The sequence below is a fragment of the Ammodytes marinus genome (genome assembly GCF_949987685.1).
Source record: "Ammodytes marinus genome assembly, chromosome: 17".
In the NCBI taxonomy this organism is placed as follows: Eukaryota; Metazoa; Chordata; class Actinopteri; order Uranoscopiformes; family Ammodytidae; genus Ammodytes; species Ammodytes marinus.
Window position 1 is genome coordinate 5,156,641 of NC_137221.1, and position 13,273 is coordinate 5,169,913.

Sequence of the window (13,273 nt, forward strand, 5' to 3'; positions counted from 1 at the left end):
GTACACAAATAGCACTCCAACGGTCACAAACGTGAGATGTTTTTAAGTTTATTTTTCAGCTAAATTAGTTTGTGACCTGAATTCAGTAACAGTACTAGTTAATGGTATGCCAACGCTGACTCGCATTTAACATTTGTAACTGAATTAGGGTCACAAACGAACTAATTTGGCTTCAAAAAAACATCTCGTCTTTACGCGACCGTTAGTTTTATTGTGAAAGTATTGAGCGGAAGTCCAATACTATGTTATTATGTCTAACTTGAGCCCATTGTGTAATTCAAGCATTGGCCACAAGAGGGCATATGACCAACAGAAACAGCACTTTGGACCTTGTTTTAACCATAGATAGTATAATAAACTTTTACTGAATCGAGTTAAAACAATGAAGGTTATAAAATTGACTTACGGCTTGAATTGACTTACATTAAACTAGTTGTAACTGAATTAGGGTCACCAACTAATTATGCTTAAAAAAAAAGAAATTCACGTCTGTTCCGTTGGTTTTATTGATGTAATTCCTCCCTTCGGCGAATAGGATCAACATTACACCATGACTGAAACGTTGTTTAAACTAAATCGAGTTAAAACAATGTGTTAACATTAGCTTAATGCTAACGATCTTTATAAAAATGAGTACGCCACAAATATAGTTGCCTCAACGGTCCATAGAGTCCACATCACTCTGATGTGATGAAATCAGACACACATTTTATAGGCTACATTATTCTATGCCAAAACAATGAAATAATCATACATTTTTATCAGAACCAAAATCTGAATTATAATAAAATAAATCAGAGACTGATGTTTTTCCATCCTAAACAGTTTTGAAACTTTATTCTCCTTAGGGGAAGAAAGTCTGTTCAAATGAGCAAGAGGTGTAACTGTGCATATAGTATGCAAGAGTGTAGCACAAGAGGTCAATTAAGGACTGTATTATTATTATTATCAGGAGCATCAGTAATAACATTAACAGGAATATTGAGAATGTGTTATTTTTCATAAAAAGACACAATGAAATACAAGGAGGAGTATACATGGAGACAGCCAGTTGTACGGGCTGTTTGAACCTTTTGATTGGGTAGACAAAGCTTATGCACAAAAACATAGCAGCAGTGTCCCAGGTCACCTCTGTCACAGCTTCGTTTAAGGTGATGTCATCATTATATTCTCAGACCGTTTGTTAAAGGTTTTCAGGAGGGAATTCCCATTGATCTTCAATGTTAAAACTTGGTCGTCAGGCCACAGAGCCACAACAATCTTGACTGATGAGCCAAATTACGATCCCTGTTATTGATTTGTACACATTGAAACATACATTTAACTTTGCTATTTCAGGTTACATCATAATGAGAATGAATATAATATAAGTATATATCGTGGCCATGATTCTCTGAGTGAAGGGATGATCACTCCAACCTGTTACATCATGTTCCATTTGTACGAGGAACAAAGTACATGGATACTTCTTTAAAACACGACCACATTTTACAAATTAGCTTCAAAACAACCTTTGCTTGAATTACTTGTTTGTGTACAAGTGTCTCTTAGTAGCCTTGTATTAGATTTATAAAAGGCCTTGTTAAGTTAGACAGTAATTAGAATAGAAAGACCAACAGGCGATTGTGGTTAATACGGCAAGAAGAGTTGCTTAGTCATACATCACAGAATGAGAATATTACCCATCGTTTAACCTATTTCTTTGTCTTGAAATGCATCAACATTTTTGCAGACTTTGCTGAGCTAAAAGTGACCTGGGACAGAGCCAATGATTTGGTACTTGTAAATTTGAATTCCTTTAGTTTCCATATACGCTTTACACAGGACGTAATTCCCTTTTTCACGGAGGAAAAGTATTTTCTATCTATTATATGTACAGCATACTGCAATACAATAATGCCTCAGATCCATAATAATGTGGATAACATTTGCAACACAGTTATAATGAAAGTAGTAATAATATGTATGAAAAGTTCTTAAAAAAAAAAAAAAAAAAAGTATAACAGTACCTGTCAGCCATTTTCATCACACCATCAATATTTCCCCAACAACCACCCAGTCAACAAAGCGTCGGGCTGTCTTTACTCAGTGATAGTTACATGTCTTTCTTTGAATATAAACAAAAATTAGGGGGGCGGGGAAAAAACGCTCTTTTAGGACTTCACTTCCCTTCACATTCATGCGCTCACTTTGCTTTCTCTCCGGGTTTGTTCACACGTTTCTCTGTTGGTAGAAAAATACATTTACAATATGATATATTAAAAAAAAAAAGTACAATGATGACAAACATAGGCATGAAGTACAAGCTTCATCAAGTGCTTACTCTCTTTGACCCTTCCCACCCACTGGCCCGGTGTTTTTCCGATTCGCTCCGCAGAACATTCCTCACATTAAGTGCATTATTGGACCGGCCCGTCTCTCTTGTTCAATACTTTGGGCTCCGACACAGACATGGTTCCTTTAACTCAGTCGCTGTTGGGAGAGAAAGTGGAACCTGTTGATATTTGAACTGCACACACTCAGATTCAGCTCCAAGGTTTTATCCTAATCTCATAATATACTGCATTCTTTTACTTCTTCTGTGGTGTTTTTTTATAGGCTCCAATTCAGCCTTTCCAATCCAAACGCTGTCGTCCATGGCAACTTGACAAGAGTCATTCAAACTGTTTTACTTTTGTCATTCATTCCATTTTAAAAGGCCAATATCACTCCGCTGCATTTCTTTCATCGTCGATTCCTTGTCCTTTTTCCGTCCCTTGTTTTGGCTTTGAACTAAATCATGGAAAACGCTCAGATTAATGTTGTCTCAGGATGTGTTCAAAAATTACATCTCTCCGGACCATAAACGTGCAGAGAAGAAAATTGTAATTTTACGATTTCACAGATATTTTACACCGTCATCTCCACTGGTGCCTATCGAAAACAATGCACCAAAGAAAAGGGGGAAAGAAAAAGAAAATAATGGACACCAGTGAGCCTCTGTTTTCAAGCTCCTCAGAGGAAGAATGCTGGTTTGGGATCAGTGCAATAAGTGTTTTAGAAAAGAAGTAACTTGATGACTTATCCATTGACTCATAGATGGCTAAATGGGAAATTAGACTAAATTAAAATCTGTATTATCATCTATTTCATAATAATATAAAAAGCCACATTATTTCAATGTCCTAAACCAGCTTTTCTACTGAGAGATACTTGGTGAGAATGCTCAGGAATCGAGAAGCACAATGTAAAATATCTGTGTTCTAACAAGGAATGTAACCTTCTATTCAGCATCAAAGCTTCTTAGGAAAGAACAAATGGCATTGGATGAATTCTATTTTGCTTGAATGTTACCAAGGTAACCCGGTTCAAAATAAAGTCACTCAAGGCAACAGTCAAGTGAATCTTAATCGATTCTTCTAGTGTCTTAGGAAGTGTTAATAAACCAGATAATTAACATCTGTCTAACAAGGCGTAAAAAAAACCCCAGCCATTTTTCTTTCTTGAAGAAGCCTATAATACTGAATACAGTTAAATCCCTTAGTTCAATATGGACCTTTTTTACACACGTAGTAATTCCTGGAGCAGCGCGGTGACGCTGCCGCAGCCTATGAGTTCATGTGCTCCACCTGAATGGCTGAGGTGGAGACAGTGAGGCAGAGGTCTTTATGGGTCACGGGCAGGTCGCTCACAGACACTTGTTTGTACTGGATCTCATTGCCGGCCACTGTCTTGTACTGGTGCAGGTCGAAGGGGCATTGACCCACCGCCTCCGTGGGCTGCTGCTGCTGCTGGTAGGGGCCTGGGGGTCCCTGGTTGGGGTTGTTCTGGGGGTTGTTATTCTGGTTGTTTTGGAGTTGGCTCCCTCGGCCCCCCCCTCTGCCCCGGCCACGCCCCCGGCCTCTGCCCGGCGTCAGGCCCTGCGCCTGCTGAGCAGCTACCGTCGCTGCCACCGTCAGCGGGTCGGGGTTGTGCTTCCGCATGTGTTTCATTAGATACGTTTCCTACAGTTTGGGAGAGGAGAAGACAAGATGGGAGAAATGATTAAGTCGAGGTTTATGAGATGAAAAATGTCTGCTTGTTTTTCTTCCATTCTATACCAACTATAGTCAGTATTGTTTTTCATGTAAGATGCCTGACTGGGAAGAATGTTTCAGTACGAAAGTTTAAAAAAATTGTATCTGACTTCTGTCTTAAAATCTATCAATTTATTTTTAGCAACAGCAATAGTGTTTAGAATAGGTCACATTGTCAGCTTTTGAGATGAAATATCATGGTACATAAAACCATTGTTGTCATATTAACACCAGTGTCTGTGCACTGTGATTAATGTCAGATGTTTGACAGTAGAGTGTGAGGTCTCACCGAGGTATAGGAGCGGTTGCAGAGGCCACAGGAGAAGAGCTTGGCGTGTTTGACGGTGTGTGTGGACAGGTGCACCTCCAGGCTGGCAGCGTCGGTGTAGCCACGGTTACAGTTGTGGCACTTGAACGGCTTGTCTTTGTTGTGCTGCCGGCGGTGAGACTGTGGAGGGATGGGACAGTTGGGACAATCAGCCATTTGCACAATAAAGAAGTCTTGTTTACCAAATACAGACGGGTCAAAAATCTTATGTTGTCAGTACCACACACATGTCTTAAAGGGCCACTTGATTTTAAAGTTGCATTTTTTTTACAAGGTTTTCTTCTTCAAACAGTGAAAAAAAAGTCCATCACTGAGCCAATAAAAACATTGAATTAAATCTTGACTTCACTCCATTAAAGCTGATTTTTCATGTGACCTACAGTAAACATAAAGTTCATGGTTTGGACAGCAAAGTGAGAAGAACAGGCAGGCAAAAAAATAAAGTCTTAGAAAATGTCAAGAGTCAAACCTGTGAATGGATTTACCTGAAGGTTGGACAACTGAGTGAACGCTTTTTCACAGCCAGGATGGGCACACTTGTACGGTCGGTCACCGGTGTGAATCCTGAAATCAAACCATGAAAATACATGTTATTGCTGCACTTGCATTAAGACAATTTTAATGAGAGGATTAAGTACATTTTATTTGATCTAATGTGATTGTTTGAGTGTTTTGCTAATTCATTTGTAGTGTTCATATTCCTCCTTAGACACATATCATTACCCATCCTTCCCAAAGAAATGTAAACATATTAATGCTACTGTAATGGCATCGGGATCATAGCACAGAAGCTAAACCCTTTGTTTACTCATTTTGTACATCGACCAAAGGCAATTCCTTTTGGATTGTGGTTTTCTTAAATATCATGTCTAATGATTTCGAGATGTGGAAAATATTGTGGTTATTTGTACAAATTTAAAGGTTATAGATACACTTTCTTCTGCCTTTAGACAATTGTATAATAAGGCAGGAAGTTGTGTCACACCGCCCAAAGAAGGAAATCAGCATAAACCTGGTTTTGGCTGTAGCTAGCAGGTAACATGTTGTTTTTAAGGCTAACTGAAAATGTCTTATTCAAAATATAAAATAAAGATGTGAGAAACCTCCCTGACAAATTTAAAAAAAAAAGACACAACAACTGTTGCAGAAAGATTCAAACAATCACAATGCCATTTCTTGCCATGCCTGCTCCCATATACACATGCACACACACACATAACAACACATGTGGCCATTCAAACCCCACCAGCCCAGCCCAGTACCGTGTGTGCTGCTGTAGGTGACTGAGCTGCCTGAATGTTTTCTGGCAGTAGGAGCAGGAGTAAGGTTTGGCGCCCGTGTGGATGCGGATGTGCTGCGACAGGTAGCTGCAGTTGGCAAAGGACTTGGAGCAGTGGGGACACTTGTGTGGCTTGCCCTCAGTGTGGTTTCTAACACGGGACCCCGGGAGCCGAGGTGGAGAGAGAGACAGAGAAACAGAGAGAGAGAGACACAGCGAGAGGGTTTTTAAACTACAGCATGACCAAAACTTCACGGGGTAAATTAAGACCAAATCATGCGTTGAAGTTATAAATGATCTGCCATTAATTGAATTGATCGTTAAGTTTGACAGTGTGCTCTTTGTGCTGCGTCTGAGTTGTGAAAACACAGAACAAAAACATACAGCAAGCACAGTCACGCTTTTCTCTCTCTCTCTTTCTCTCTCTCTCTCCCTCTCTCTTTCTCAGTCTCTCCATCTGATGTGCTCTGCTTTGAGTGGAGTGTGAGTGTCTATGTGTCTGGCTCTGCTGTTCCAAATTGCAATACAAATTCGAAATGAGTGGCAGGCCGGTGTGGTGCATCTTCCCTTGCAAAATCAATGCCCTGAACCTCACAGAAAAACCAGATAAGGCCAAAAGGGAAATTAAAACGTGAAGAAGGTGAAACATATCCGGAGGGCATGAATGGGAGACAGAGGCATTCATCACTTACATGGTTACACAGTTATAAGCATTCTAAATGTCGGGTTAGTAACTTAAACTGTTTTGGAAATATGATGTGTAAAACATGCAGGCCGACAGAGCAGTAAAAGAAGGTAGCAGCAAGAGAAAGCAATTTGGGGTGGGAATTATCTTAAGGGGGTGAACTCACAACTGTGTGAATAACAGACTGACTTTTCCGCTGTCAACACTGTCACTATCTGATTATTAAACCTTATCGTTTTCAACATATTCCTCGTCAATTTCTTCCAAATTCAAATTTAGCCAAAAATCTTCTTTCACTGCTTTTTCCTATTGAAATGAAATACAATTGATAGATGTTTTTCATATTACAAGTTGACAGTAAAAGGCCTCCACAAGGTGTTCAAGGTTAAGAGTGGACGCTTGAGGGAGTTTTGTGAATGTAAAGATGCATGCAGTTCCAATCCATGCTTGTTATAGTATCAACAGCAGGATGAGAGAATGAAGGTTTGTATTAGCTATTAATATATTAGTATATTAGTATTAACTGCTCCTCCTACCAAACACTACAGCATGCATTCACTCAGGCTCTCATTCATTCTGAGTGGATTCCACGATGAAGCCGGCTCCATGCTCTGATAATTAATCAGTCACCAGAAATGAACAAATCCTTATTGATAAACACATAAAAAAAAGAAAAAAAAAGCCTTAGAACTATTATTTAATTTAGGTTTTGTTTAAGTATTGCATCGTCAACGGTGATGCTGAGACGGTGCAAAAAGAGCTTTACACTGTCAACATTCCCAAAAGACTTAGGCACAACCCCCAACTCCTCCGTTCATTCATTAGTTGGCACACACAAGCACAAACACACACACACACACACACACACACACACACACACACACACACACACAGCCCAGTACCGTGTGTGCTGCTGTAGGTGACTGAGCTGCCTGAATGCTTTCTGGCAGTAGGTGCAGGTGTACGGCTTGGCCCCGCTGTGGATGCGGATGTGCTGCGACAGGTAGCTGGAGTTGGCAAAGGACTTGGAGCAGTGGGGACACTTGTGTGGCTTGGCCTCCGTGTGGGACTTGGCGTGGATCTGCATGTCTGACTTACTGAAGAACGTCACTGAACACATCCGACATCTTGGCAAGAGACAGAGTAGGAGAGAGAGAGTGATAGTGAGAGAGAGAGAGAGTGATTGAGTGAGAGAGAGAGAGAGAGAGAGAGACCTTTATGGCACAAAACTCTCAAGGAGAATTAATGTCGTCAAGTATATAATCTTGTGTCTATGGTGTGTGTGTGTGTGTGTTGGCAAATTACCTTTTCTCAATGTTTAATCAAAATCTGTGACGCCAAAACAATAACACTTTTCTCTGATCAAAATATCGTTCCCCTACCTGTAGGATTTGGGTCCATCTTTGTTGGTATGATCGTCCTCGTCATTTGACAGGTCATATGGGTCAGCAGTGTGGTGCTGTGACACAGTAGCAACATATTAGTGATGAAGACAGGCCACGGCACTGGTAATCCATGCTGTGCAGATTAACATTAACAGCTGTATCAGAAGTGAGTAAGTAAGTAAGTACCGTTTTTATTTATATAGCACTATTTAAAACAAGCCGTATCCAATCTGCTTTACACACAGGCATATTAAAATAACAGTGTACATTAAATAAATTAAAAATAAAAATAATACAAAACAAATTACAATAAAACAAACAACAGAACACTGAGAATATCCCCTCACCTGTCCCCCAGCAGCGAGGTGCGCTAATATTAAGGCATCGCTGCCCGGTGGGAGGACCCCGCCCAAGCCAGCCAACCGGCTCATCATCTGCTTGCTCTTCCTGCCTCGCTTCGACGGAGTCGGCATGACAAGGGCAGGAGGGATGTCGTCTTTCTTGTCTGGAAACAACAGAACAGTTTCAAAGAAAGGAATAAACAAGGTGAGGGAACGGAGGGCTGTATTAAGAAAGCTTCTATTAATGAAAATGTTAAATGTGATGTAATAGGTCCAACACATCATCTAGTTGTTATGCAGCGGTGTGGTGTCTAGGTCAAGAGCAATGGACATACACAACAAGTGTGTGTATGTTTGCAATGTGTATGGATCATGTCACAACACACATAATGCTGGAATAAACAAACGGTGCATTGACAGTAGAACTCTCTTATTCAAATGAAATGAGATTTCTGTATGTCGTGGCCTTCATTTACTTTGATCTCAGGAGATTAAATGTTGCAATGAAAAATACTGAGAAAATAAGGCCCTTAGGACAACAAACTAATAATTAATAAACTCTTATCAGTTTGTGTCACGGTGCCCCATCAGCTAGTGTCATGGTGACCGTAAGCACAGTGCGCAGTCCCACCTGCTCCACTCGTGGCCGACAGTGATCGACTGGTTGTCTTTAGTTTGAACATTTTAAACAATAAAAAACAAAGTTAAAATAGAAGTAGATAAAAAACAAAAAAGACAAACTTTCTACATGCTCGAAAGTGGGGTCCTACTCCTTTAAAGATCAATTTAGCCTGGATAGTTAGTATAGTATATTATGTTATTAACATGTCAGTAGTACTACAGTATACTACTTACTGTGTTGTCTAATGTCTAGTCTGTTTGTTTACTGTACGGGCTGAAAAAGCTAATACATTTTTCACTGGACTGTTGTCAACATCTGCGCCTGAGTTTTACCTGTGTTTGAGTGGTGTAGTGCAGACATTATCATGGTGGTGGCGCTGGGGTGTCCAGCTACAAATGACTGCGTGGAAGAAGTGGGGACCAGTGTGCCTTGAGGGGTGATCATTAACCCCGCTAAGAGGAGAAGACAAACTGTGATCTGGCTGTCCATTTAGTCAAAACAAACATCTTACATGAATTCGCTTGGCATGTTAGGCTACCATTTTCGCTAAGATTAGATAAACGTAACATACTAAAGTGAACTGAGTTACAGACACTTCTAATATTTAAAGCCACAAAAATACTTTGGAAAAGGTTCAAAGTCACAGTCGTAACACAATACACATGTTTTGTTTTTTGTACATATGACTCGGATCAATATTGTTTTAAGTGACTATGTGAAACTCTCGCCCCCTCTGGACAAATGTGGTAGTGTTTTTAAGACGCCAGTGTCTGCTGTCCGAAAAGATCTTTGCAAGCCTGCACAGTGCACCTGTACCTTAAAACTGCTTATGACATGCTAATACTTAGATCGATTACAAATAGACTTTTACGAATACTAAGACAGATTCAGCTGCAGTCAAATATTTATAGTGTTCCTGCCTCTCGTGCACCCATCTTACAGTGATGTCAACAAACAGATATAATCAGACGACACAGACATGGTAAATGGAGTGGGGAGATGTTATGATTCAGACAGATACATTTAAAAAAACATGGCGGCCCGGTGTGCTCCGGTGGCGTAGTGGATAGAGCGCGTACCATGTTAGCTAAGGCCTTCGTTGCAGTGGTCGCGGGTTCGAATCCGACCCATGGACCTTTACTGTCATCCCCCCTCTCTCTCTCTGTCTCCCCATTTCAACTCTGTACTATCTAATAAGGCTTGAAAATGCCCAAAAAATAATCTTTAAAAAAAACGCAAAATGGCGACCCACTCACTGACCTGCAGTCATGATCCCGGTGGAGGGCACAGGCACGACGGTGATGTTCTGGGAGGTGTGCGACTGGTGCAGGTGTCCCCCGAGCAGACTCAACGCGCCGCTGTTTCCACCCCCTCCTCCTCCTGCGTTCCCCCCTCCGCCCTCCTGTTTGGGGACCACCCTGACCCCCCCTCCCACGTCCAGCGAGCCCGGGATAGCCAGCACCGCGGTGGGGTAGTGAGGGGAGGAGGTGGAGGAGGCAGCGGAGTGAGAGAAGGAGGGCGCGTTATTGGCCTTGTCCTGGCCAAGCTGCTCCTTCGCCTTGTTCAGGAACATGGCGTTCTCGATCTAGAAAGGGACGAGTAGAAAGGGCGGGTCGGAGGTAAAGAGGAAAGAAAGGGTGATATTATAAAGAGGAAAGGGATGGGTGAAGGTGAAATCATAGGGAGATTTCAGGGTAAGAATGGGGTATTGAAGAGATGTAGGATTAGATGTTGGACCAGGGAATCAGAAGAAAGAAATATACAAGTAATGGGACCGTAAGAGGTTAGAAATGAGGGTTAGGATGGGGTGTGAATAAAGATGAGGAAAATGATCAAGGAAGGTGGTGGGACAGGTGTGTGAGTAAGGCAGGTGGGCCAGATTGGAACACAGAGAAACAGGACAATGAGGTAAGGTTTTGGTAGAAAAGAAATGGTGGTTTAAGTTAGCAGTTGGTCATGAGAGTGAATCCAGATCCACGTGGGGAGAAGACAGAGAATGAGAAGGAGGCATGGTGAGATGATGCAAAAAATAAACGGAAATTAAGAAGAAAATAAATAAAGAAAGACGGGTGGAGGAGAAGAGAGAGGAGAGGGACAAGAGTGATCATATGGTCGAGTGATCCCTCCCCATGTTAAGAACTCATATACACCTCACACAAGGTTAAAAGCCATCATTGTCAGGTGTTGTGCAACGTTTAAAGTATTTCCAACAAACAGTCAAAGTCATATTTGCGTCCGGGTGTCTTTTGACATTCCACTATATCATCATGTGTATTTCAAGACAATTCCAACAATAAGATTGCCTCTACCTGTCCTTGTACAGTGGGGATGGGAGACCAAAAGTATGACGAGTTGAAATGGGAATCGTCCATTATTTCTGGAATTAAAAAGGCAACACACTTAGAAAACACCCATCCTCTCACTCCTCTTCCTCCGGTTTAGTAGTATTCCGTTTTATTTTTTTTATACATTCATTTATAAAAAACCCATGCATGGCTGCGTTTCAAATTTCAATCATCTTAAGTTTGTTTCCTTTCCACGTACTGTATCCTTTCCTCCATCAACTAACACACTGACCAAGTATTCGGATCATCAGTGTGAAGTGCTAACACTAGTAGCCTATAGCAGTCACTTTGCAAGGCAAGCGACCATTGTTTAGAGAGAAGCTCGTTCCAAAAGAGGAAGTTGGCTGCAATTAAAACCTGGTTGTAGGGAAATAATTTCAGGTGTATGCTGTTAGAGTTGTTTAATGATGTTTGATCAGATTGACAGAGAAAGGGATGAGAAAGGAATCAGGTTAAGATGTTTACTACCAGGTGGGACGGATCCAAACAAAACCTTTAGGAGGACAGAAGAGGCAAGAGTTGAGAAAATATTATGATAATTAGTTTGAGGCTTTTTTTTGTAACACAGCCCAAGCACTTCCTCAGTAGTCCTGTACACAGTATTACTGAGTGTGTGTTGCTACCATGGACCTATTATAAGAGGTTGCAACTAGCAAATTAAATTACGCATCCTAGATTAGCCGCTTTATCAGCAGCATGTTAATTAGTTTAATTTTGGAAAGCAACCCAATGCTGCATCAAAATATTATGACTATTTATTGTCTGGAAATGTAACACAGAGGCGTGTCCTACTAGTAAAGAATGTGTTGAAATATAACATCCCCTTAAAAGTTCATATGTCAAAACTATCTATCTATAGGCCTACACTGAATATCTATCAATCTCTTTTCATTATCAAACCTCTGATCTTGGTTCGTCATCATCTCCCACTGACACAACATGTTTTTCTGAAGCACAAAGCAGGAAGTGTCATTGTTGTATTTTGGCATGCATTACCATGGACCTATTATAAGACATTTGCACTTTATTTCCCACAGACCTCCTTACTGTTATAGACCAATAGTAACACAAGCTTAAAGGGTTTCAGTTGTCTGTAGAGACTGTGAATGCCATGCAAAGCCATAGCGCTTACATGCCAAGAAAAGCGTGCACTTGATCACGTTAATAAAGCTAAACAGACATTTAACATGACTGATAACTCTTGAGCCCTTTAGGGAAGTAAATGCGGGTGCAAATAAACTTCAACAGAACAAATAAATACAGCAAATAAACTCAGAAACAGTTGAGGTAACGATATATTTCATGCAAAACATTGGCAATGCATAACTCGAGGCATGTTTTACGTTGTTTTCCCAAGAGCTTCCTCTCCCTCTGCAGCTGCACAGCCTAAATATAAACGACGAGGCTAATTCATTAATTCTCCCCTGGCTGTGGCTATCTAGCTACTTGGGGGCCGTTATAAGTGTAATACAAAGTCAACGTTTCAATGCTCCGAGAGCCATTTTTGGACGACAGGCAGAAGCTGTTTTTAAAACTGTGGCACTGCTAGCAGCGGGCTGGCGATAGCGGTGATGGCTAAAATCTTATAAATACTTCAAAAATATTGTCTTGGAAGGGATTTACATCAGGAAGCCCAGATTGAATGTGGTACACACAGTGCCTAAACCAGCTGCTAAGAGCTAAAATGGGAGCTAGCTAACTTGCCTCCATTAATTTTCTGTCTTTTGTTCGATGGTTTTGCTGCAGCTACAATGAGGCCTGTGTGTGTGTTCATAAGCGATATTAGTAAACACAAACATCCTCGCTCCCTACGCTTCCATTTCTCACTCTCTGCGCATCTCGCCGAGAGAAAATAAAAAAAGAGAAAAAAAAGTCTCGAATATAAAAAAAAAAAAAAAAAAAAAAAAAAACGACAGAAAAACCCCGCCGTTGCCTCTCTCAGTGGGAGACGCAGCTTCATGCAGACTTCCGGCGGTTGGGACGACAGTGCTCTCAGACATACTGAAAAACATCACAGCATTAACAACCAACTAATAAGTCCTGTGTTAATTACCGGTCAAATGGATTCCCCGTCAACCCCCCCGCAGCTTCTTCGGGTCGGGACAGTTGGGAAACTTTGTCCAAATCCGCCCCTCAAACCCCTCAGATGAGACGTTTTTTTTCTTCGTTTTTTTTTTTCCTTTTTTTTCCTTCCAGCTCCGCTCAGCAAAGTCAAGTCAGAGTCAGACACAAA

The 13,273-nt window shown here is 41.0% G+C and overlaps 1 protein-coding gene across 3 annotated transcripts; it reads right to left on the minus strand.

Moving 5' to 3' along the window:
• Positions 1-643: 643 nt before the first annotated feature.
• znf384a (zinc finger protein 384 a) lies at positions 644-13,225 on the minus strand. 3 transcript variants are annotated; one of them, XR_013845289.1, is made up of 12 exons: positions 13,094-13,225; positions 11,005-11,072; positions 9,956-10,280; positions 9,028-9,147; positions 8,080-8,237; positions 7,730-7,806; positions 7,250-7,474; positions 5,646-5,813; positions 4,869-4,947; positions 4,345-4,503; positions 2,324-3,983; positions 644-2,223 (listed from the first exon to the last, which is right to left on the minus strand). XR_013845289.1 is itself a non-coding variant. In XM_080044929.1 (11 exons), the coding sequence occupies exons 2-11, from the start codon at positions 11,065-11,067 to the stop codon at positions 3,588-3,590; spliced, it is 1,770 nt and encodes a 589-aa protein (XP_079901055.1). In that variant the 5' UTR covers positions 11,068-11,072; positions 13,094-13,225; the 3' UTR covers positions 644-3,587. The 3 variants fall into 3 exon arrangements, 2 of the variants coding, with proteins under 2 accessions (XP_079901055.1, XP_079901056.1); XM_080044929.1 differs by having other exon boundaries at positions 644-3,983; XM_080044930.1 differs by lacking the exon at positions 5,646-5,813 and having other exon boundaries at positions 644-3,983.
• Positions 13,226-13,273: the final 48 nt, after the last annotated feature.

Coding starts and splice junctions, on each gene's coding strand:
- znf384a (XM_080044929.1), bottom strand. CDS start 11,067: ATGGACGATTCCCATTTCAACTCGTCATACTTTTGGTCTCCCATCCCC. Junction 7,807..8,079: donor ACCTCGCTGCTGGGGGACAG/GTGAGGGGATAT, acceptor ACTGTGTCACAG/CACCACACTGCTGACCCATA. Junction 3,984..4,344: donor GCAACCGCTCCTATACCTCG/GTGAGACCTCAC, acceptor CCCAAACTGTAG/GAAACGTATCTAATGAAACA.